General features: G+C 43.9%; 1 protein-coding gene across 1 annotated transcript; it reads right to left on the bottom strand.

Moving 5' to 3' along the window:
* Positions 1 to 2,287: 2,287 nt before the first annotated feature.
* PDCL3 (phosducin like 3) lies at positions 2,288 to 12,957 on the bottom strand. Its single transcript, XM_086327939.1, has 6 exons — positions 12,888 to 12,957; positions 9,773 to 9,902; positions 6,554 to 6,644; positions 6,236 to 6,379; positions 5,061 to 5,269; positions 2,288 to 2,669 (listed from the first exon to the last, which is right to left on the bottom strand). Exons 1-6 carry the CDS (start codon positions 12,891 to 12,893, stop codon positions 2,527 to 2,529), a joined length of 723 nt encoding a protein of 240 aa, XP_086184065.1. The 5' UTR covers positions 12,894 to 12,957; the 3' UTR covers positions 2,288 to 2,526.
* Positions 12,958 to 21,575: the final 8,618 nt, after the last annotated feature.

Here is a 21,575-nt window from a genome sequence, read left to right on the forward strand (position 1 = left end):
AATGGTGAAAAACTGAGGCATTAGGGATGAAGGACCCCCTTCTAAGCCCTTTCTGTCTCTCACAAAGTGTCTGCTGCATGCAAGACGAGTTCTCTGAGGCACTTTGGAAAGAAGACGCCCCAGGAAGCCACTGTTGTGGCAATGTCAGGACAGAGGGCTATAAATTTAGGTTTGCAATGAGGTTGTTGTGTACATCCTAACTCTATCCTTTTTCTTCTCTACAAAATAAGGAAAACTAGGAAAAATCAACTGTATTTGATTACAGTCAGCTTCTCAGGTGGCTCAGCAGTAAAGAACCCATCTGCCAATGCAGGGCAGACACGACACATGGGTTGGATCGCTGGGTTGGAAAGATCCCCGGAGGAGGAAATGGCAACCCACTCCAGTGGACAGAGCAGCCTGGTGGGCTATAGTCCATGGGTAACAGAGTCGGACACAACTCAGCACAGCACAGCACAGCAGCGGATTTGTGTCTGCTGGTTCCACATCTGCAGGTCCAACAAACCATGGACTGATGACATGGAGAGCCGGCTGCAAGGACCTGAGCATCTGCAGATGCCCCATGGGGCCCTGGAGCCAACTATCACGGATACCAAGGGGTGAGTCTACAGTCTTATTAAGTTACTTCTCCCAAACTACTTACCACCCCAACTTCCTGAAAACATTTCTCACCAATATCACTATAGAAAGGGTGACCTAGCACCTGCTCAACACCCCTTCCCCATAACTGTTCCCTCCCAACACCAGAAGACAGACTGTCGAGATCTTTCTTGCCGGTTTTCCCTGGTCACTGTGTGTTTCTGCTGTGGACTGAGACAAACTCAGTGCTTCAGAACCAAGCTGTATCATCTCCATCACATCACAAACGCTCCAAATGAAACAGGAGTTAATGGTAAGGAATACAGGGAAGTCTCCCAGAACTAACCAACCTGTAGAAATTTGCAGGTTAGGTTCAAAATTACAATTCTAATATTAGGACAAAGATGCTGTTCTTTCTCTGCATTTTTAAGTCAAGTTCAGTCAGCACGACTAAACAGCTTTCTGGGGTCTGGGAGCTGTATGTCCAGACAGGGAGCATGAACCAAGTCACCTGAGCCTTTGAGCACAAACTCAACACCTTAGTCTGGCATGAACGAAAGATGTCACAGGAACAAAGATCAAAGTGGTATAGCGTATGTTGAGAATGACACCCTGAATGGGCTCCTCAGCGGAATGAGGCCTGCCACGTTCATACACACCTCTCCCCTGGGGAAAGAGTACGCACCTCAGCTCTTGACCAACATGGCAGTCACACCTTCCCCACTGCACTTCACTCTGCTGACAACAGAAAATCTAAGCCATGGGACCAGCAGATGAGTGACAGGCCTGACCAAGCTTATTTCCACCTTGCAATTAAAATTCCATGAGAAATCCTTCAAGGATTTCTTGAAGTTTCCATCAGAAGTGTTGGCTCTCACATGTATATAAAAATAAAGTCAGTAATGCAGATACTTCTGACAGATCACATGGGTCACAGCTGCTTGTTTCTTTCTGAATGATAGCAAAAAAAAAAAAAAAAAAAAACCAATAATCTGAAGGAACTCTGTGTCCTCGCTGATCCATATTTTTTAAAGATTCAAACCAGGAGTCTTTGCTATGTGTGGTGTAGTGAGCACAACATTACGCAACACAAGTATAAGGGAACAACAGTCCCCCTGATTATTCTGTTAATGTCAATTTGACGAGAAGTGGTAAATGCTAAGAGGATTCTGGTTCAGAAAACATTTTGTTATGTTTTTTACTGACTGATTGAGATACACTTTGGCTATCTCTGTGTGTGCTTATATCTATTTATTTCCAAAAAAGAGTCTCAGGTGACACCTTTTACAGTAATTGAGATTAGCTCACATCTCAACAGCCTGAAAACAAAAAATTATCTTAACTAGAAAAACTATTTGACCCCAAATGGCAGTAAATTGGAATCTTTTAGTTTGATAAGCCTAATCTTTTAGACTTTGATAAGACAGTATTTCAAAAAATTATTGGCTATTTCTTCTAAGCAGGATAAATATTAATACTTCTTCCTAGCAATCATTCCTTTGAGTTAATAATCTTATTGCTAGCTCTATAAAAAAATAAAAACAAATAATAATATAAATGCAAAGCTTAGCTTGCCATTTTCCACTGTATAATTTACTCACATTATTTAAAAAAAAAATCTCTATTTCTTTTTTAATAGTTTTATGTGAACGAATAGTGAATAGTCTTACAGCTGACCTAAAATATAAGCAAGGAAAACATAGACATCTGCCAAACTAATATCTGGCTTTTATTTTTTTCTTAAGGAAATACTATTAATTTAAAAAGAGAGTCCCCAGAAATTTAAAAGGATTCCCAGCAATGATTATTTCTGAGATCTATGAGATTCAGAACGTAATATAAAGGACTAAAAAAACACAGTATACGTTCCTACTTTTTCCTTTTTTAAAAAAAGTTCAGATGCTGTATCCCATTGGGAAAGTTCAGCAGGTTACCAGGGCCACGGCCTCAGTCATCCTCAGAATCGCTGTCCCTCCTGGCAGGGACAGAGCACCGCACCGCAGACAGCAGCACGTCTTCCATGGGCTTCTTGGGGTTCTCCTCCAGGCTCGTCTTGATGGCTCCAGACTCAGACAACTTCCACTCCAACTCTGCATGATAAAGAAAAAGCAAATTGCCTAAGACTCAGCCTGAGTGGGAACCTCAAGCCACAGTGTTTTTCTAAGCAGAAACTATGACCATCCACACTTGATGACAGTTTGAGGGTCATAATTATAAGGTACCTGGAAGAAAGGGAAAAAAAAAATCAGACCCTTAAGAAGGAAAAAAAAACACCTGCAGAAACTTTTCATAAAATGAGATGAAATATTACATACATTTGAACCTCCAGGATAACTAATAAAAACCCAAGGACTAAACCCATCTTCTCACAGCTAGCTTCTTGGCTTACACAATGTCCCAGGAAAGAAATCAGCATGAAATATATTAAGAAAATACTTTTCACAGTCTTGCTGGCAATGTAATTATTAAATCCAATTTTATTTAGCAAAAGGAAATTCTTAAACCTAATGTCCAATATCTCAACCAATTAGAGTCAAAGGCTCAATGTATGATGACATGCTAGGATTGATACATTTGTTCCAAGTAGTAATAATTCTTAAAAGTGTCAGAAAAAAAAGAATCAGTGATTAAAGGCTTAGCTCCTATATTTTCAGTTAAGTTCAGTCGCTCAGTCATGTCCGATTCTTTGTGACCCCATGAACCGCAGCACACCAGGCCTCCCTGTCCATCACCAACTCCCGGAGTCCACCCAAACCCACGTCCATTGAGTCGGTGATGCCATCCAACCATCTCATCCTCTGTGGTCCCCTTCTCTTCCTGCCCTCAATCTTTCCCAGCATCAGGGTCTTTTCCAATGAGTCAGCTCTTCGCATCAGGTGGCAAAAGTATCCTATATTTGACCCTCTTATAATCAGTGAAAATCCACATTGGTGTGAGACACTGTGAAGCAAAATCAAGCGATATATGTTTCTACCCAGGCAGGAGTGAGAGACTGTCAGAAAGATTCTACACCAAACAGTCTGGTTTAAACTGATGCTCTACTAATTAGGAAACTTCTATTAAAATCTGAAAACCAGGAACTTCCCTGATGGTCTAGTAGTTAAGACTCCAAGCTCCCAATGCAAGGGGCCTGGGTTTGATCCCCAATCAGTGAACTAGACCTTGAATGCTACAACTAAGATCCAGTGCAGCCCAACATATTTTTTTAAAAATCTGAAAACCAATTTTACTGAAATCACATTAATTCAGTGTTCCACGGAGATGAACAGCATCAGTATTTTCAGCTCTAGGTATCTTCGTTCAATGACAAAAAAAATTCAATAAATTTCTCAAAAAAAAATTCTCAGGATTTCTGATTCTTAAGGATGTATTTAGATTCACACGTACATGCATGTGCGTGAGTGTATTTAATGTTAATGTTCATTTATATGGGGCTTTCCTGGTGGCTCAGACAGACAGTAAAGAATCTGCCAGCAATGCAGGAGACCCCGGTTCAATCCCTGAGTTGCGAAGATCCCCTGGAGCAGGGAATGGCAACCCACTCCAGTATTTTTGCCTGGAGAATTCCATGGAGCCTGGCCTACAAATGAGACTTTTTCTAGAAACAAAGACTATAATTATTATTGTATACCTATCTCTCTCCCCTAATGCTATGTTCAAAGATCAAAATAAGAGGCAAAACACATACTTAGTTTGAAATATCATATACCTTTGAACATTGGAATAAAGCAAAACTGATATATATATGCATCTATGTATCTGTTCACACGTTTCCCAGTTGAATATCTTATATAGTTATATAACGTAGAATATAAAGTCATATTTTAACATATGTTTTTAAAGGCTACTAACTAAAGCATAGTTGGACATATCACTGCACTAAAGAGATAAAGAATCTGACCTAGTAGGAAGCTCATAGGCCTCAGCTTCTCTCCCACATATTATGTGTGCATATGTATTTTAATACCTCCTTTTTCACAAGTAGAAAAAAATAAAAGATATATCCTTTAGGAGTTAAGAGGCAGAATTAAATAAACTTTTCATTTAAAAGCTTCCTTTCAACTGAAAAAAATATTTTTATAGAGACTTATATACGTATAAATTTACATATATTTATGTATATTTACATATAAACATCTGTCACTAATAAATGTGGGTGAATTAAATAAGAAATGAATGATGTGCTCATGAGTTATAACTAAAAAACAAACATATTCAACTATAGGGACAAGTAAAACAGCACAGACAATAATATTAAATATTTTAAAATCCACTATGCCCTCTTTTAACTGACAGTCCAGTTGTAATTGCTCCCAATGACTCATCGAAGATGACAGATTCAATGTTCTTCCCTTTTCACACTCACTCACACGGGACAAAGGTGACTCTATGACAAGTCATCCCACCTGTGTCTAGGAAACAGGCACCCTTAACAGCAGATGCACTCCCTCCCCATCCCTCACGTGTGGAAGAGTCCTTACCGTCCAAAGTCAGGTTCATGCCACCAAACACCAGAGGTCCGATAAACTGAGCCTTGATGTCACCTTCAAGGTACACAAATACCGTGGGCAGATTCCTATCAGGGTAATTGGGTATGCAGGTGGTTGAAATGGCTTTGATAAACTTGACATCAGGAAACTTCCTGGCGAGTGCACTCAAGTGCTGATTTATCAGGGCACAGAGGGGAATCCTGTGAAATAGAGAGGAGCAACTGTGAGTTTGCGTCTGCGTACAGTAAACCTCAGCCGCCCTAATGCCCCATAGAAAACCTCATGACAACTTCACAAGTGCTTCTGCTACTCCAGCCAAGATGAACAGACGGTGTTTAAAAATTTTCTAATAGGTTTGGGCAAAGTGTTCAAAAGCCAAAGTGCAATTTAATTTGACCGAGTAAGTCAGAAAAGCAGCTCCACTGTAAAAGATAATTGTCCTGCTTTTCTAAAGGAGAGACCATCCAAGGCTTAGAATGTGTGATTCAGAATGCACTTCTTGCTTGAAAGGAACTCCTACACAAGCACTGGACTCCACACGGAGGGAGCAAAACTGAAGGTGAGGCGCTAGGGGCTCTCTGCACCACTCGCCATGGACAATGCTCACAAAGGTCACCCGCGCCATCGAGGAGAGTGACTCACGACACGGAGTCGTGAGACGCTGGAGTTTTCTCAGAAGGACGAGTGATTGAGGAATTCATTCACAATTTAAAAAAAAGTCTGTTCTGCTACAATTTAATAAAGCCACTTGTATTAGTCACATATATTAATCTGAAAGTCCTAAGACAAAAATTAGACAATAACATTTGGGCAAATCTGCAAAAACACATAAAACATTAGTTAAAAAAAAACCCTCTGGTGTGAAGTAAGCCTGAGATGTTCAAGACATAAATTCAAATTAATATTTAAAGACAGGCATCAGGGCTTCCCAGGTGGCTCAGAAGTAAAGAACACCCCCGACAAAGCAGGAGACACGGGACTTGCAGGTTTGATCCCTGGGTCGGGAAGATTCCCCTGGAGAAGGAAATGGCAGCTCACTGCAGTATTCTTGCCTGGGAAATCCCATGGACAGAGAAGCCTGGCAGGCTACAGTCCGTGGGGTCACAGAGAACCAGACATGACTGAGAGACTGAGCATGCGCACACACACACATCAGATCAGCTCACCCTTGTTTGTAAAGGTGCAGGATGACCCACAAGCCCTCACCAGCTTTGGTAACTTCTTGAACATAATCCTTTCCAGAGATTTCCAAAACCTCTCCAAATTTGTTCTTCAGTTGGGTCGCTTTCCATTCGGCCAGCCTTTGCTGCCTGCACGACAGGAGGAGGAGAGAGACATCTTACACACACGCGCTCACACACACCCCTGTCACACGGCAAACCGTAAAGGTCCAGGTTTACTTACTTATGTGCCAGGTTTATTTCAGAGGACGCACATTACAGTGCCTCAAGAAAAACCAAGCAGTCCCTCTGGGTGGCACTAACCTGTACATTTCAATTGCACGTTCGTCTTCCTCATTAAATTCGTCTTCATTATCCTCCAGTTCTTCCAAAGTCATGTCTTCATATGTTTTCACTGAATGTCATTGAGTTGGTGAAAAACCAAAAATGTAAAAGATGAACGAAGATGCATTTTGGGTCTTTTCTCCTTCACTTTTCTCCTAAAGGAGTGCATGCAATACCAAAAGGCCCCTAGCCCATCAAAACCAAAATAAAAAGTAGTTAAGGTGTTACACTACCGGTAAAGAACTCATCTGCCAAAGCAGAATGTTTAGAGATGTGAGTTCAATCCCTGGGTCGGGAAGACCCCCTGGAGAAGGGCACGGCAACCCAGTCCAGTATTCCTGCCTGGAGAATCCCATGAACAGAGGAGCCTGGTGGGCTACAGTCCGTGGGGTCACAAACAGTCGGACACGACTAAAGCAACTTAGAACGCAGGCACACATCCAAGGTGTTACATGGTAACTAAGAATGGGAGAGCATGTTTAAAAGATCAGCCAGCCTGGCTCTCTTACATTAACACAACAAGAAGGATACAAACAGGAAAGTTTCCCAAATTTATAAAAGGAGAGAGGTGTATTAGCCTGAGCTCAAGTGGCCTGATCTGCAAGTCCCTGATGCTCAGGGACAGGTACGTAACAGTTCTCATGCCTCCAAGAAGGTGGGATACTCTCTGGGGTCCTCCCCAGCACACCTTTGCTAGAGGTAAAGGGATTATCACCTGGTCTTCTCTTGTGAGTGGTAGGCAGCTCTCGCTTCTCTTTTTTATCAATGGCTGTAAAAATCTGTATTTTGTTTTTATTGCCATAAAGACTCTTGCTTCTTGACATCCAATCGGGTTTTTGTCCCCTGACTCCCACCCTAACATGACCCAAACCTGCTCTTACCAAAGTCAGTAATGACCTCTTTTCTCAACCGATGAGCATATTTGGCCTAATCCATCACTGCCTCCTCTCTGAAAGTCCATCTTCCTCTGGCCTCTTTTTCTCCTCCCTCCTGGCCCCTCTCCTGGACCCTCTGTTGACTGGACTCCTTTCCTTCCTCACCTGTACCCGCTCCTTTGGTGACTGTATCTCACAGCTTTAAAACCCACTGACATGCTGACAACTCCCAAATGTATGCCTCTAACCCTTATTTCTGATTTAAGAAAGCATTCCCAACTGCTCACCTACCATCTGTATTTGTCTAATAAGAAATCTCAAAGTGACTACGTCTTAAATCGAGTTCCTGATCTTCACCTCCAAACCTGCTCCTGCCCAAGCCCTGCTCATCTCAGGTGGTGACTCCATCCTTCTGGCCACTCAAGCCCAGAGCCTTGCAGTCATCTTTGCCTTACTTGCTCTCACACCCATCACAGGATCCATAAGCAAATCCCATCAGTCCTACCTTCAAAATACACCCAGATCTGGCCACTTCCACCCACTACTCTGGTCCAAGCCAACGGCATCACTTGCCAAGGGCACCACTGCAGTCGTTTCACCTGGGCTCCCCACCTCCTGCCCTGCCCCGACAGTCCACACTCAGTAAGACAACAACAGGAAGGTGCTGTCAACACAGAGGGCATGTCCCTCCTCTGTTCAAACCTCCAATGATGCCCACCTCATTAGACATCGAAGCCAAGGTCCACACTAGAAGCTAGAATGTCCTAAATGTCTGACCCCTGCCTATTCTGAATCTCCTGTTTCTGTCTCCCAGTCCCCCTGGCCTCCTGGCAGATCCTCCAACATGTTTCCCACTTGCTCATTTGCCTCCCTCAGGTCTACTCAAATGTCACTCCCAATGAGGCCCTCTCTGACCCTCTAGAATTATACCCACCCCTCCTCCAACCTTATACCCACCAGGACTTTTCTGGTGGCTCAGATGGTAAAGAATCCACTTGCAATGAGGGAGACCTGGGTTCGATCACTGGGTTGGGAAGATCCTCTGGAGAAGGGAACGGCTACCCACTCCAGTATTTTGCCTGGACAATTCCATGGACAGAGGAGCCTGGCAGACTACATTTCATGGGGTCACAAAGAGTTGGACACAACTAAGCGACTTTCACTTTCTCCTCCAACCCCTTCCTGCCTTATTTTCCTATATTTCACTCATGTATCATTTACTGTCTGTCTCCTCCATTGGAACATAAGCTCCAAGAGGATAGGGTGTTTTGGCTGGCCCACACACAGATAAAGCCCCAGTGCCTAGAAAACACACAGCGCACAGCAGTCCTTCAGTAACTGGATAGAATTTATTACACTTGCTGGATAAACGCTGTGTAATCAATTCTCCTCTAAATCAGCCCTAACATGTCAACATGGGACAGAAGTCCTAGCTCCTGTGATCAACGGTTCTCAAACTTTGGTGTGAATCAGAAACTCTCTGAGGCACTGGCTTAATATGCACATCCCTGGCCTTCCCCCCAGAGAGTCTGATTCAGTATAGACTGTGTGCTGTTATGTTTTGTTTGTTTGCTTGTTTTTTTGACAAGCATCACAAGGGATTCCAATTCAAGTGGTATACCTACATGTGAGAAAGACCTTAGACCGCATACACCACAAGCATCTTATGTTTCCCCAAATCAAGTTATTTTCATATTCCCAATCCAACCACAAAGATAAAGCATACACTCAGGAGACTATGACTTCCCTGGTGGCTCAGACGGTAAAGCGTCTGCCTACGATGTGGGAGACCTGGGTTCAATCCCTGGGTTGGGAAGATCTCCTGGAGAAGGAAATGGCAATCCACTCCAGTATTCTTGCTTGGAAAATCCCATGGAAGGAGGAGCCTGGTGGGCTACAGTCCATGGGGTTGCAAAGAGTCGGATATGACTGAGTGACTTCACTTTTTTGCTTTCTCAGGAGACTACAAACAGTAAAAACTTCTGGGCAGATTTCCATGACATTAACTAATCTGAATCACTGACCAAAAGGTGGAGACTCAGAAATATTTTCTTCAGGGTTATCATGTGCTGATAACCCTGAAGAAAGACACAGACCAGGAACTGTGGAGATGGAGGGAGCCTCTGAAGTGCCCCCAGTTCTATGGCCCAGGAAGATGAAGCCAGAGATGCCCTGCTGGAGGGCCCAGAGGCAGTGTCCAGCCCAGCACTTCAATCCCTGCTCCCAACTCTCGCTCAGAGGATCCTTCTACTGAAGCAGTTAGAGGCTTGCCAAGGGTTTCCTAAGCAGACAGACACAGAATCACAAACTCAGGTAAGCTCACCAATGGACTGCTGGAGGATCCGCTGCTCCTCTTCTTCTGCCTCCTTCTCCAGATCTTTCAAATCTTCCTTTGAAGGCAAGATGCCTTTTTTGCGTAAGATGTCATTCCACTCGGTGTCTGCGTTGGGGTCCTAGAGGAGGTGGACCAAGGGTACTGTGAGGGCCAAGTCCACTGTGGAGGGCGCATGTTGGACAGGGTTCAAATGGGAAAGTGGTAAGAAGGGGATTTCACACCAATTATTCTGAGGTCTATTTCTGGGAATGTGTCAAAAGACATACAACCCCTGTTCCAATCTTCTTGTCTTAGGGTAAAAATCAGGCTATGACGTCAAGACTGACATCCACGATGATGGCAAGGCTCTGACCTGGCTTCTGGTCAATTTTCATTAATGACTCAGAGTGATTTGTTCAACAGATATTTATTAAGTACCTACTATACGTAATGATTGTACTAGATGGTAGGGAAGCACGAGGAATGCCAAAGTCACCAGTTTTACAGGTGAGAGAAAGAAATAGTCAGTGAGTAATTAAATACACAAAGAAATAGATTATACGTTATGACAAATGCAATGACCAGGCTGCTGAGCTAGACTTTCAGGCGGTGTGCAGTCCACAGGATGGGTACAGACGTTCTCTCAGACGAGGCAACATTTAACTGTGACTGGAGGGTGAGAGGAAACCAGAGGAGTGAAAATTTTGGTAATTACTTTCCAGGCAGAAGGGCCTGTGCAAAGGGCCCGTGTACAAGATATAGAGTATTCCAAAGTCCTGAGTGGCTGCAAGAAAATCAGAAGGAAGAGAGTCTGACTGATTCCCTGAAGGCCAAGGCTAAGAGGAAGAGCTGAGACACCATGGAGAAGTGTCAATAGCTGATGCTTACTGATCAGCATGATGATCCTACATGCTGGGGACACCACAAAGTTCTTGACCTGTACCTACCTAGTTAATCCTCACAAACTTGGGAGAGCCATGGCATTAAGGAAGACACTGGCAGGATGGAACAAGTCAAACTTACCAGGATCAACTATCAGAAAAAGAAATGCCAAGGTGGGCTCCTAGCTCCAGAACACGGCTGCCCAAACCCTGGTTTGGCATGTCTTGGCAGGTCTGGAATATGAAACCAGGAAGCTATGGAAAGGGCACTGGGATAACCAGGCTCTACCCCCAGTTCCCTAGCCAGTCCTGCTGAAATATATCAAAGAGAAACAAACAGAATCCCTTCCACAGGGTGGTCAGGAAGGCCTCTTAAGACACGACATTTTTGAGCAGGAGCCTGAAGGACAGAGAACACAAAGGAGGCCAGGGCAGCCCTGAATTTCCTCTTCATCAGACACACTGTATTTGGAGATGATCATCCTCTCCAGCCCTGAATATTCATTGGAAGGATTGATGATGAAGCTGAAGCTTCAATCCTTTGGCCACCTGATGCGAAGAGCCGACTCACTGGAAAAGACCCTGATGCTGGGAAAGACTGAAGGCAGGAGGAGAAGGGGACAATAGAGGATGAGATGGTTGTATGGCATTAACTCAGTGGACATGAGTTTGAGCAACCTTCAAGAGGTGGTGAAGGACTGGGGAGCCTGGCCTGCTGCAGTCCATGGGGTCACAAAGAGTCAAACACAACTGAGAGACTGAACAACAACAAACCTCTCCAACCCCAATCAAACCCACACTAACTCCATTTCCCTTCTGCCACTGAGTCAGAGATGAGTTCATCAGGATTCCAGACCACAGGGAGATCTAGGAGAGAGCAGAATGACCTTTGGAGGAGGGTCCTTTAACAGTGACCAAACTGAGTCGTCAGAGATTTTCTCATAAAAGCATCCATTTTCATGGTATCTTTTTTATTTTTTTCACTTTTCCATCACTGCCAATGGTGACTGCAGCCATGAAATTAAAAGACACTTACTCCTTGGAAGGAAAGTTATGACCAACCTAGACAGCATATTGAAAAGCAGAGACATTACTTTGTCAACAAAGGTCTGTCTAGTCAAGGCTATGGTTTTTCCAGTGGTCATGTATGGATGTGAGAATTGGACTGTGAAGAAAGCTGAGCACCAAAGAATTGATGCTTTTGAATTGTGATGTTGGAGAAGACTCTTGAGAGTGCCTTGGACTGCAAGGAGATCCAACCAGTCCATCTTAAAGGAAATCAGTCCTGAATATTCATTGGAAGGACTGATGCTGAAGCTGAAACTCCAATACTTTGGCCACCTGATGGGAAGAGCTGACTCATGTGAAAAGACCCTGATGCTGGGAAAGATTGAGGGCAGAAGGAGAAGGGGACAACAGAGGATGAGATGGTTGTATGGCATCACCGACCCAATGGACATGGGTTTGGGTGGACTCCGGGAGTTGGTGATGGACGGGGAGGCCTGGCGTGCTGTGGTCCATGGGGTCGCAAAAAGTCGGACACGACTGAACAACTGAACTGAACCACGGGTTTTAGTCAAATTGCATTAGTAAATTCCTGATACAATAAAAGAACAAAACTGAGGGATTTGGTTTTATCCATTTTAAAAGGGAAAGTATTAATAACTGGGCAGAAGGACCCTCAGGCTGGACTCTAAGGTCCACAGTGGACGCACCTCGACCTGTACACCAGCATTGGATGGCAGAGAGGGAAGGATGTTGAAACCCCTCACTCAGCTCTAGGCAGGGTCAAGAACACAGGTTATGTTATGCGACCTGCTCAGCCCTCCAATTGTCCGAGCCTCAGCTTCCGCATCCGTGAAGGGGGTTCATAACGCACCCATTCAGGTGCTCGCTATGAAAGTTAATAAGGAGGAAGTAACTCTGTCAGGTAAGATCCGGAGGCCTGCACAGGCCCAGAGTAGCCGACCTCACGGAGAACTACCCTCAAAGATGAGATTCGGGGGTGGGACACACGGAGGGGAGCGGGCACGCCCAGCCCGCGTACCCGCGGGACCACGCCCGCCCGTCAGCACTGCGCCTGCGCTGGCCTCCACTCGCGTGGCCACTCCGAACCTGAGGCGCCCGGCACTTCCCACAGGCCCGGCAAGGACAGGCAGCCGCCCGCATGGACCGAGAGGGGCAAAACGATTGGCCGCAGCCTCCAGGCATCGAGCCCCCTACCCCAACCCCGGCTTGCTCACCTGCATTTTCTGTCAAATCGCTAGGGCCCTGCCGGCCACAGCCACCCGGCCCGTGAGCTCTCTACCGCGCACGCGCAGGCGCCACTCGCCTCCTCTCCCAGCCTGCCCTTCGCCCCGCCCTCCGGGAGAGAATAGCGCGGGGCCGGGGGGGAGGTGAGTTCTCCTCTGAGGCTGCGCCCAGGCGAGAGGCTGGACACGCCCACTCGTGTGACTCCGAGCTAATCCCGGCCGCTGCTGAACTGAACCTTATTAGGACACGTTTTCGGCCACCGAACGGTGGGACCGAATCGAGGAGGTACCCGGCGGCTAGGTGTCATCTCCAGGCACGGATCCGATGGTGTCGGAGGTCTCGGCCCAAGAAGTCAGAGATAGAAACCCGTTTCACTGATTCGTTGTTACGATTCAAAAGGAGGCAGGATTACCTGGAATTCAGTCACTGTCCTTCAAGTGTCGCATAAAGCAGTTCGCCTACTACGTACCAAACACTATTCTAGGCTCTGCGGACGCGGCGGGAATCGCAACAAACGAAACCAGAAACGTGAACATCTCTTCACCTGGTTGAGCCTCAGGCGTTTCATATTCGCAAAAGTGCTTAGCCCTTTGCGGAGCGCACGGGAGGCACTGAGTAGAAATATGCAAGTCTAAATTGAAAAATACAGGGGCTTCTGTGTATGCAGCACTCCGAATTTGAGTTAAAGCAATGCCCCTCCCTGGACACCTGAGCTAGGCGGTGAAGTAGCAGACACAGAGAACGCAGACCAACACATATGTAGGGTAGGCGGACTCCCAACTTTGGCTACATTAGAAACACCTGTTGTCCAGTTACTCGGTCGTGTCCTGCTCTTTGCAACCCCATGGACTGCAGCAGGCCAGGCTTCCCTGTCCTTCACTATCTGTGAGCCTTTAAAACTGCCGCTACCCTGGGGTCCCATCCCCAAATTAAATTTCTAGCCATGGGACCTGGAACTGATATTTTCTTTTTTTCTTTTTTAAATTTTTATTGCAGTATAGTTCATTTATAATGTTGTTTGCTTTCTGCTATAAAGCAAAGTGAATGTTATGCATATATACACTGTTTATAGATTCTTTTCCCATATGACCCATTACAGAGTATTAGAAGTCCCCGTGGTATATTTGTCCTTATTTGTTATCTGTTTTATACACGGCATGACATTTTAGTCACTAAGTTGTGTCTGACTCTTTTGCAACGCCATGGACTGGAGCCTACCAGGATCCTCTGTCCATGGGATTTCGCAGGCAAGAATACTGGAGTGGATTGCCATTTTCTTCTCCAGGGGATCTTCCTGACCCCTTGATAAATGATGAACAGACTTAATAAAACAGAGAGACCAATTCTAAAATGAAATGTATCATATGGATTTCATAACAGGCGAGTATTAGAAAAGTCCCTTCCATCATGTAGCCCAAGTGCCAATGGATAGAAATATACCAAGAATCTGCATTTAAAAAAAAATGTGACTCACACCTAAACATACTTCACATAGGATTATCCTGTAATATGTGACCACAAAGGATATCACCATTCCTTGGTACAGGTATTTTCTGAGCAAAATGCCTGGTATGAATGACTCCTGCTCAAACTGCTGCAAAAGCTGCACTTGGCATCAAAACATGGTGACTGTGAGTTTTTGCCTTATAGGACCTGGGATATAGGAATGATATCTTTAGTCCGTTGTTCCTTCTCATCCTAGAAGAAAAAAATGAATAGATTCACATCATTAGATAATCTCAAAATTTCCTCTTTTTCGAAGACAAAGGCCCACATATGAAGATTCAGCTGAGTGGTTAAAAAAGCAATTTCAATGACCTATCATTAAAACTGGGACCCCACAGCTACTGCCAAATAATCTGAAATTTCATTTTCCAAACGTAATTGTTATTTGATCTTCAGGCAGCCATCATCCCAAGACTGGCTTGTGTGTGATTTCTCAGTGGAAAACTGCACTCATTTCCCCTTTTATTCATTGCCTCTCATTTTCTACTTATGTGTGCTGTGTGCTAGTCACTACTGCTGCTGCTGCTGCTAAGTCGCTTCAGTTGTGGCTGACTCTGTGCGACCCCATAGAGGCAGCCCACCAGGCTCCCCCGTCCCCGGGATTCTCCAGGCAAGAACACTGGAGTGGGTTGCCATTTCCTTCTCCAATGCATGAAAGTGAAAAGTGAAAGTGAAGTCACTCAGTCGTGTCTGACTCTGTGCGACCCCATGACCCCATGGACTGCAGCCTACCAGGCTCCTCCATCCATGCGATTTTCCAGGACAAGAGTACTAAGGCACATCCGACTCTCTGTGACCCTCCCCCCGCTCTCCCCAACTGTAACCCTCCAGGCTCCTCTGTCCATGGGATTCTCCAGGCAAGAGTACTAAAGTGAGTTGCCATTCCCTTTTACAGCAGATCTTCCTGACCTAGGGATCAAACCTGCATCTCCAGCATCTCCTGCATTGACAGGCGGATTCTTTACCACTGAGCCAGCTAGGAAGCCATTCTTTTTCTTAAAAAAAAAAAAAAGAAGAAGGAAAATGACTGGAGGAGATGATTGCCTGGCTGCCAGCTTCTGTCAGTCGTGAGATTGGTCGGAAGGTCAGATAATTAAGAGATGGTACACACAGGAAAAACTAGGTGCTGAGATGATGTCTACAGTGAAAACATTTAGAAGTTTTTGGAAGCTTGAGGATTATTGACCACAATCAGGTATATATTGTGAAAGAAACTTTTGGGGGAAATCCTGGTAACCATGACCATGATCATGGGGAGAGCTGTTTTCCCAGAAAGCTATAGCTATTCATTTTCAGAAACAGTTTTCTAGAGAAAGGAGCAAAATGCAGAGCTAGAACAGCTTTTTGAAAAATCATTCATTATCAGAGAAATACAAATCAAAACTACAATAATGTATCACCTCAGGCCAGCCAGAATAGCCATCATCAAAAAATCTACAAACAATAAATGCTAGAGAGGGTGTGGAAAAAAGGGAACCCTCCTTCACTGTTGGTAGGAATGTAAATTGGTAACAGCCACTATGGAGAACTGTACGGAAGTTCCTTTGAAAACTAAAAACAGAGCTACCATATGATCCAGCAATCCCATTCCTGGGCATATATCCAGAGAAAACCATAATTGGTAAATATACATGCACCTCAGTGTTCATTGCAGCACTATTTACGATAGCCAGAACTTAGAAGCAACCTAAATGTCCCAGAGGAATGGATAAAGAAGATGCCATACATATATACAGTGGAATATTACTCATCCATAAAAAAGAATGAAATAACAACATTACAGCAACATGAATGGACCTAGAGATTATCACCCTGAGTGAAATAAGTCAGACAAACAAATATCATCTGATATTGTTATATGTGAAATATAAAAAAAGGGTACCATTGAACTTATCTATGAAACAGAATTAGAGTTACAGATGTAAAAAAAAACTTATGGTTACCAAGGGGTAAGACGGGGAGGGATAAATTGGGAGATTGAAATTGACATAGAATAGTTTTGAATAGAGCTTAATATTTCAGCTTCAGGTTTCATAAGTAGTGTTCACTAATCTTGGTATAAATAAAAATTCCATGGAGAGTGTGAAAAATGCATATTCCAAGTTCCACGCTCAGAGATTCTGGTTCTGTAGGTGTGGAGTAGAAATCAACAATCTGCCTTTTGGATAACTCTTTCAGATGATCGTCCTTAGATCACATTTTGTGACATCTGACTTCAGTGTTTCATTGGAGTTCTACATGGCCTTGAAGAATGACAGTCATGATGATGATCATAAGCACTTACATAATGTAAGATAAACTTTACTTTATATGCAGAGTACATAGTGCCAGGCTGGATGAAGCACAAGCTGGATTCAAGATTGATGGGAGAAATATCAATAACCTCAGATACACAGATGACACCACCCTTATGGCAGAAATCAAAGAAAAACTGAAGAGCCTCTTGAAAGTGAAAGAGGAGAGTAAAAAAGTTGGCTTAAAACTCAACTTTCAAAAAATTAAGATCATGGCATTCCGTCCATCACTGCATGGTAAATAGATGGGGAAACAATGGAAACAGTGACAGACTTTATTTTGGGGGGCTCCAGAATCACTGCAGGTGGTTACTACAGCCATGAAATTCAAAAACACTTGCTCTTTGGAAGAAAAGTTATGACCAACCTAAATGACATATTAAAAAGCAGAGACATCACTTTGCCAACAAAGGTCCATCTAGTCAAAGCTATGGTTTTTTCAGCAGTCAGGTATGGATGTAAGAGTTGGACTGTGAAGAAAGCTGAGCACCAAAGAATTGATGCTTTTGAAGTGTGGTGTTGGAGAAGACTCTTGAGAGTCTCTTGGACTGCAAGGAGATCCAACCAGTCAATCCTAGAGGAAATCAACCCTGAATATTCATTGGAAAGACTGTCAGGGTGAAGCTGAAACTCCAATACTTTGGCCAGCTGATGCGAAGAACTGACAGGTTTGAAAAGACCCTGATGCTGGGAAGACTGAAGGCAGGAGGAGAAGGGGACTACAGAGGATGAGATGGTTAGATAGCATCCCCAACTCAATGGACATGAGTCTGAGCAAGCCCCAGGAGTTGGTGATGGACAGGGAAGCCTGGTGTGCTGCAGTCCATGGAGTCTCAAAGAGTCTGACACAACTGAGTGACTGAACTGAATTTATGACAGACTGTGTGGATCATAATAAACTGTGGGAAATTCTTAAAGAGATGTGAATACCAGACCATTACCTGTCTCCTGAGAAACCAGTATGTGGGTCAAGAAGCAACAGTTAGAATTCTATGGAACAACTAATTGGTTCAAGATTGAGAAAGGAGTACAACTGGGCTATCTGCTGTCACCCTGTTTGTTTAATCTGTATGCTGAGCACAACACAAAAATGCCAGGCTGGATGAGTTATAAAAGCTAGAATCAAGATAGGTGGGAGAAACATCAACAATCTCAGATGTGCAGATCATACCACTCTAACGGCAGAAAGCAAAGAGGAACTAAAGAGCCACTTGATGAGGGTGAAGGGGGAGAGTGAAAGAGCTGGCTAAAACTAAATATTAAAAAGACTAAGATCATGGTATCTGGACCCATTCAGTTCAGTTCAGTTCAGTTGCTCAGTCGTGCTGACTCTTTTCGACCCCATGAATCACAGCACGCCAGGCCTCCCTGTCCATCACCAACTCCCGGAGTCCACCCAGACTCACGTCCATCGAGCCAGTGATGCCATCCAGCCATCTCATCCTCTGTCATCCCCTTCTCCTCCTGCCCCCAATCCCTCCCAGCATCAGAGTCCCCTCCAATGAGTCAACTCTTCACATGAGGTGGCCAAAGTACTGGAGTTTCAGCCTTAGCATCATTCCTTCCAAAGAAATCCCAGGGCTGATCCCCTTCAGAATGGACTGGTTGGATCTCCCTGGAGTCCAAGGGACCCTCAAGAGTCTTCTCCAACACCACACTTCAAAAGCATCAATTCTTCAGCGCTCAGCCTTCTTTACAGTCCAACTTTCACATCCATACATGACCACAGGAAAAACTATAGCCTTGACTAGATGGACGTTTGTTGGCAAAGTAATGTCTCTGCTTTTCAATATGCTATCTAGGTTGGTCATAACTTTCCTTCCAAGGAGTAAGTGTCTTTTAATTTCATGACTGCAGTCACCATCTGCAGTGATTTTGGAGCCAAGAAAAATAAAGTCTGACACTGTTTCCACTGTTTCTCCATCTATTTCCCATGAAGTGATGGAACTGGATGCCATGATCTTCATTTTCTGAATGTTGAGCTTTAAACCAACTTTTTCACTCTCCACTTTTCACTTTCATCAAGAGGCTTTTTAGTTCCTCTTCACTTTCTGCCATAAGGGTGGTATCATCTGCATATCTGAGGTTATTGGTATTTCTCCCAGCAATCTTGATTCCAGCTTGTGCTTCATCCAGCCCAGCAGTTCTCATGATGTACTCTGCATAGAAGTTAAATAAGCAGGGTGACGATATACAGCCTTGACATACTCCTTTTCCTATTTGGAACCAGTCTGTTGTTCCATATCCAGTTGTAACTGTTGCTTCCTGACCTGCATACAGATTTCTCAAGAGGCAGGTCAGGTGGTCTGGTATTCCCACCTCTTTCTGAATTTTCCACAGTTTGTTGTGATCCACACAGTCAAAGGCTTTGGTATAGTCAATAAAGCAGAAATAGATGTTTTTCTGGAACTCTCTTGCTTTTTCCATGATCTAGCGGATGTTGGCAATTTGATCTCTGGTTCCTCTGCCTTTTCTAAACCAGCTTGAACATCAGGAAGTTCACGGTTCATGTATTGTTGAAGCCTGGCTTGGAGAATTTTGAGCATTACTTTACTAGCATGTGAGATGAGTACAATTGTGCGGTAGTTTGAGCATTCTATGGCATTGCCTTTCTTTTGGGTTAGAATGAAGACTGACCTTTTCCAGTCCTTTGGCCACTGCTGAGTTTTCCAAATTTGCTGGCATATTGAGTGAAGCACTTTCACAGCATCATCTTTCAGGATTTGAAATAGCGCGACTGGAATTCCATCTCCTCCACTAGCTTTGTTCGTAGTGATGCTTTCTAAGGCCCACTTGACTTCACATTCCAGGATGTCTGGCTCTAGTGATCACACCATCGTGATTATCTGGGTCGTGAAGATCTTTTTTGTACAGTTCTTCTGTGTATTCTTGCCACCTCTTCTTAATATCTGCTGCTTCTGTTAGGTCCATACCATTTCTGTCCTTTATCGAGCCCATCTTTGCATGAAATGTTTCCTTGGTATCTCTAGTTTTCTTGAAGAGATCTCTAGTCTTTCCCATTCTGTTGTTTTCCTCTATTTCTTTGCATTGATCACTGGCAAATAGAGGGGAGAAAGGTGGAAGTGGTGACATATTTCCTCTTCTTGGGCTCTAAAATCACTGCGGATGGTGACTGCAGCCATGAAATCAGAAAACATTTGCTTCTTGGCCAGAAAGCTCTGACCAATCTAGACAGGGTGTTGAAAGGAAAGTCATTACTCTGCAGACAAAGGTCAAGAACAACCTTGACCCAGTGTTCACATTCTTCCCGGTGTTCACATTCAGTTGTGAGAGCTGGACCATAAAGAAGGCAGAGCTGCTAAGAAATTATGCCTTCAAGCTGTGGAGGTGGAGCAGACTCTTGAAAGTCCCTTGGACAGCAAGCAGATTAAACCAGTCAATCTTAAGGGACATCAACCCCGAAGTTTTTAGTATATTTGTAATGTTGTGTAACTATCACCACCATCCAGTTCCAGAACATTTCTGTCTCCCCAGAAAACCCCACACCTGTTAGCACTCATTCCCCACCCATCCTTTTTCTCAGACCCTGGAAACCATTAATCTACTTTTTGTCTTAGTGGACTTGCCTATTCTGGACGTTTTATGTAAATGGAATCATACGTATGTAGCTTTTTATGTCTAGGTTCTTTCACTTAGCATGTACTGTTTCAAGGTTCATCTGTGTCATAGCATGTATCACCACTTCATTCCTTTTCAAGGCTGAATAAAATTCCATCATATAGATATATAACCTCTCGTTTATTGATTCACAAGTTGACATACATTCATGTCGTTTATACACTTTGGCTACTACCATAGCCACAGTTCTCAACCGTGCCAGATCCCATATCCCTTAGGTAACAAATATTATGTATATTCTTTTTCTTATTCTGAAATTCAGTGGAAAGACAACATAACTACAATCATTTTAAAAGTCAGCACAGTGCTTTAACTATAAAGTAGAATAATGCATTTTTGATACATGAATCCTTCAGTTTGACCACACTAGAATATAAAATCAAGTAGTCAGGTAATTTACCAATTGTAATAAAAAGCATTCCTTTTTCTTTATTTCTAACATTTAAAAATAAGAGCTAAATAAATATATTTGTCTATACTCAAGTAAGATCACTGTGATTACACAGCTACTAATGTCAGCTAATAGGTATGTTGCCATGGTAACTGAGAGATTATGGGCAGAGTGATGGTTTTCTAAAATGGTGAACAACTCGGTAAAATTCCAATCAAAATAAAGTACAATCTTCCCTCCGTTTTAAAGAGAATTGATCTTCTAGAAAATTTGTTGTAGTCCTACCTAGAGACTGTCATACAGACTGAAGAAAGTCAGAAAGATAAAAACAAACACCATATATTAACATACATATGTGAAATCGAGAAAAATGGGACAGGTGAACTGATTTGCAAAGCAGAAACAGACACAGTAGAGAACAACCAAATGGACACCAAGGTAGAAAGAGAGGGTAGGATGAGTTAGGAGATTGGGATTGACATATAAATACTGCTGCTGCTACTGCTAAGTCGCTTCAGTTGTGTCCAACTCTGTGCGACCCCATAGATGGCAGCCCACCAGGCTCCCCCGTCCCTAGGATTCTCCAGGCAAGAACACTGGAGTGGGTTCCCATTTCCTTCTCCAATGCATGAAGGTCAAAAGAGAAAGTGAAGTCACTCCGTCGTGTCTGACTCTTAGCGACCCCATGGACTGCAGCCTACCAGGCTCCTCCATCCATGGGGTTTTCCAGGCAAGGGTACTGGAGTGGGGTATGTATAAAATAGATAACCACTGAGAACCTGGGCTTCCCCAGTGACTGAGAAGTAAAGAATCTGCCTGCAACGCAGGAAAAGAAAGAGATGCAGGTT

The sequence above is a fragment of the Bos grunniens genome, chromosome 11 (genome assembly GCF_055505025.1).
Source record: "Bos grunniens cultivar Pamir isolate PY7600 chromosome 11, Bosgru_T2T1.0, whole genome shotgun sequence".
NCBI lineage: Eukaryota > Metazoa > Chordata > Mammalia > Artiodactyla > Bovidae > Bos > Bos grunniens.

What these genes read in the sequence shown, in the direction of transcription:
- PDCL3 (XM_086327939.1), bottom strand. An exon ending in CGTGCAATTGAAATGTACAG is followed by an intron (nt 6,380 to 6,553) that starts GTTAGTGCCACC and finishes CCTGTCGTGCAG; the next exon opens with GCAGCAAAGGCTGGCCGAAT. An exon ending in CTGCACCTTTACAAACAAGG is followed by an intron (nt 5,270 to 6,235) that starts GTGAGCTGATCT and finishes TCTATTTCACAG; the next exon opens with GATTCCCCTCTGTGCCCTGA.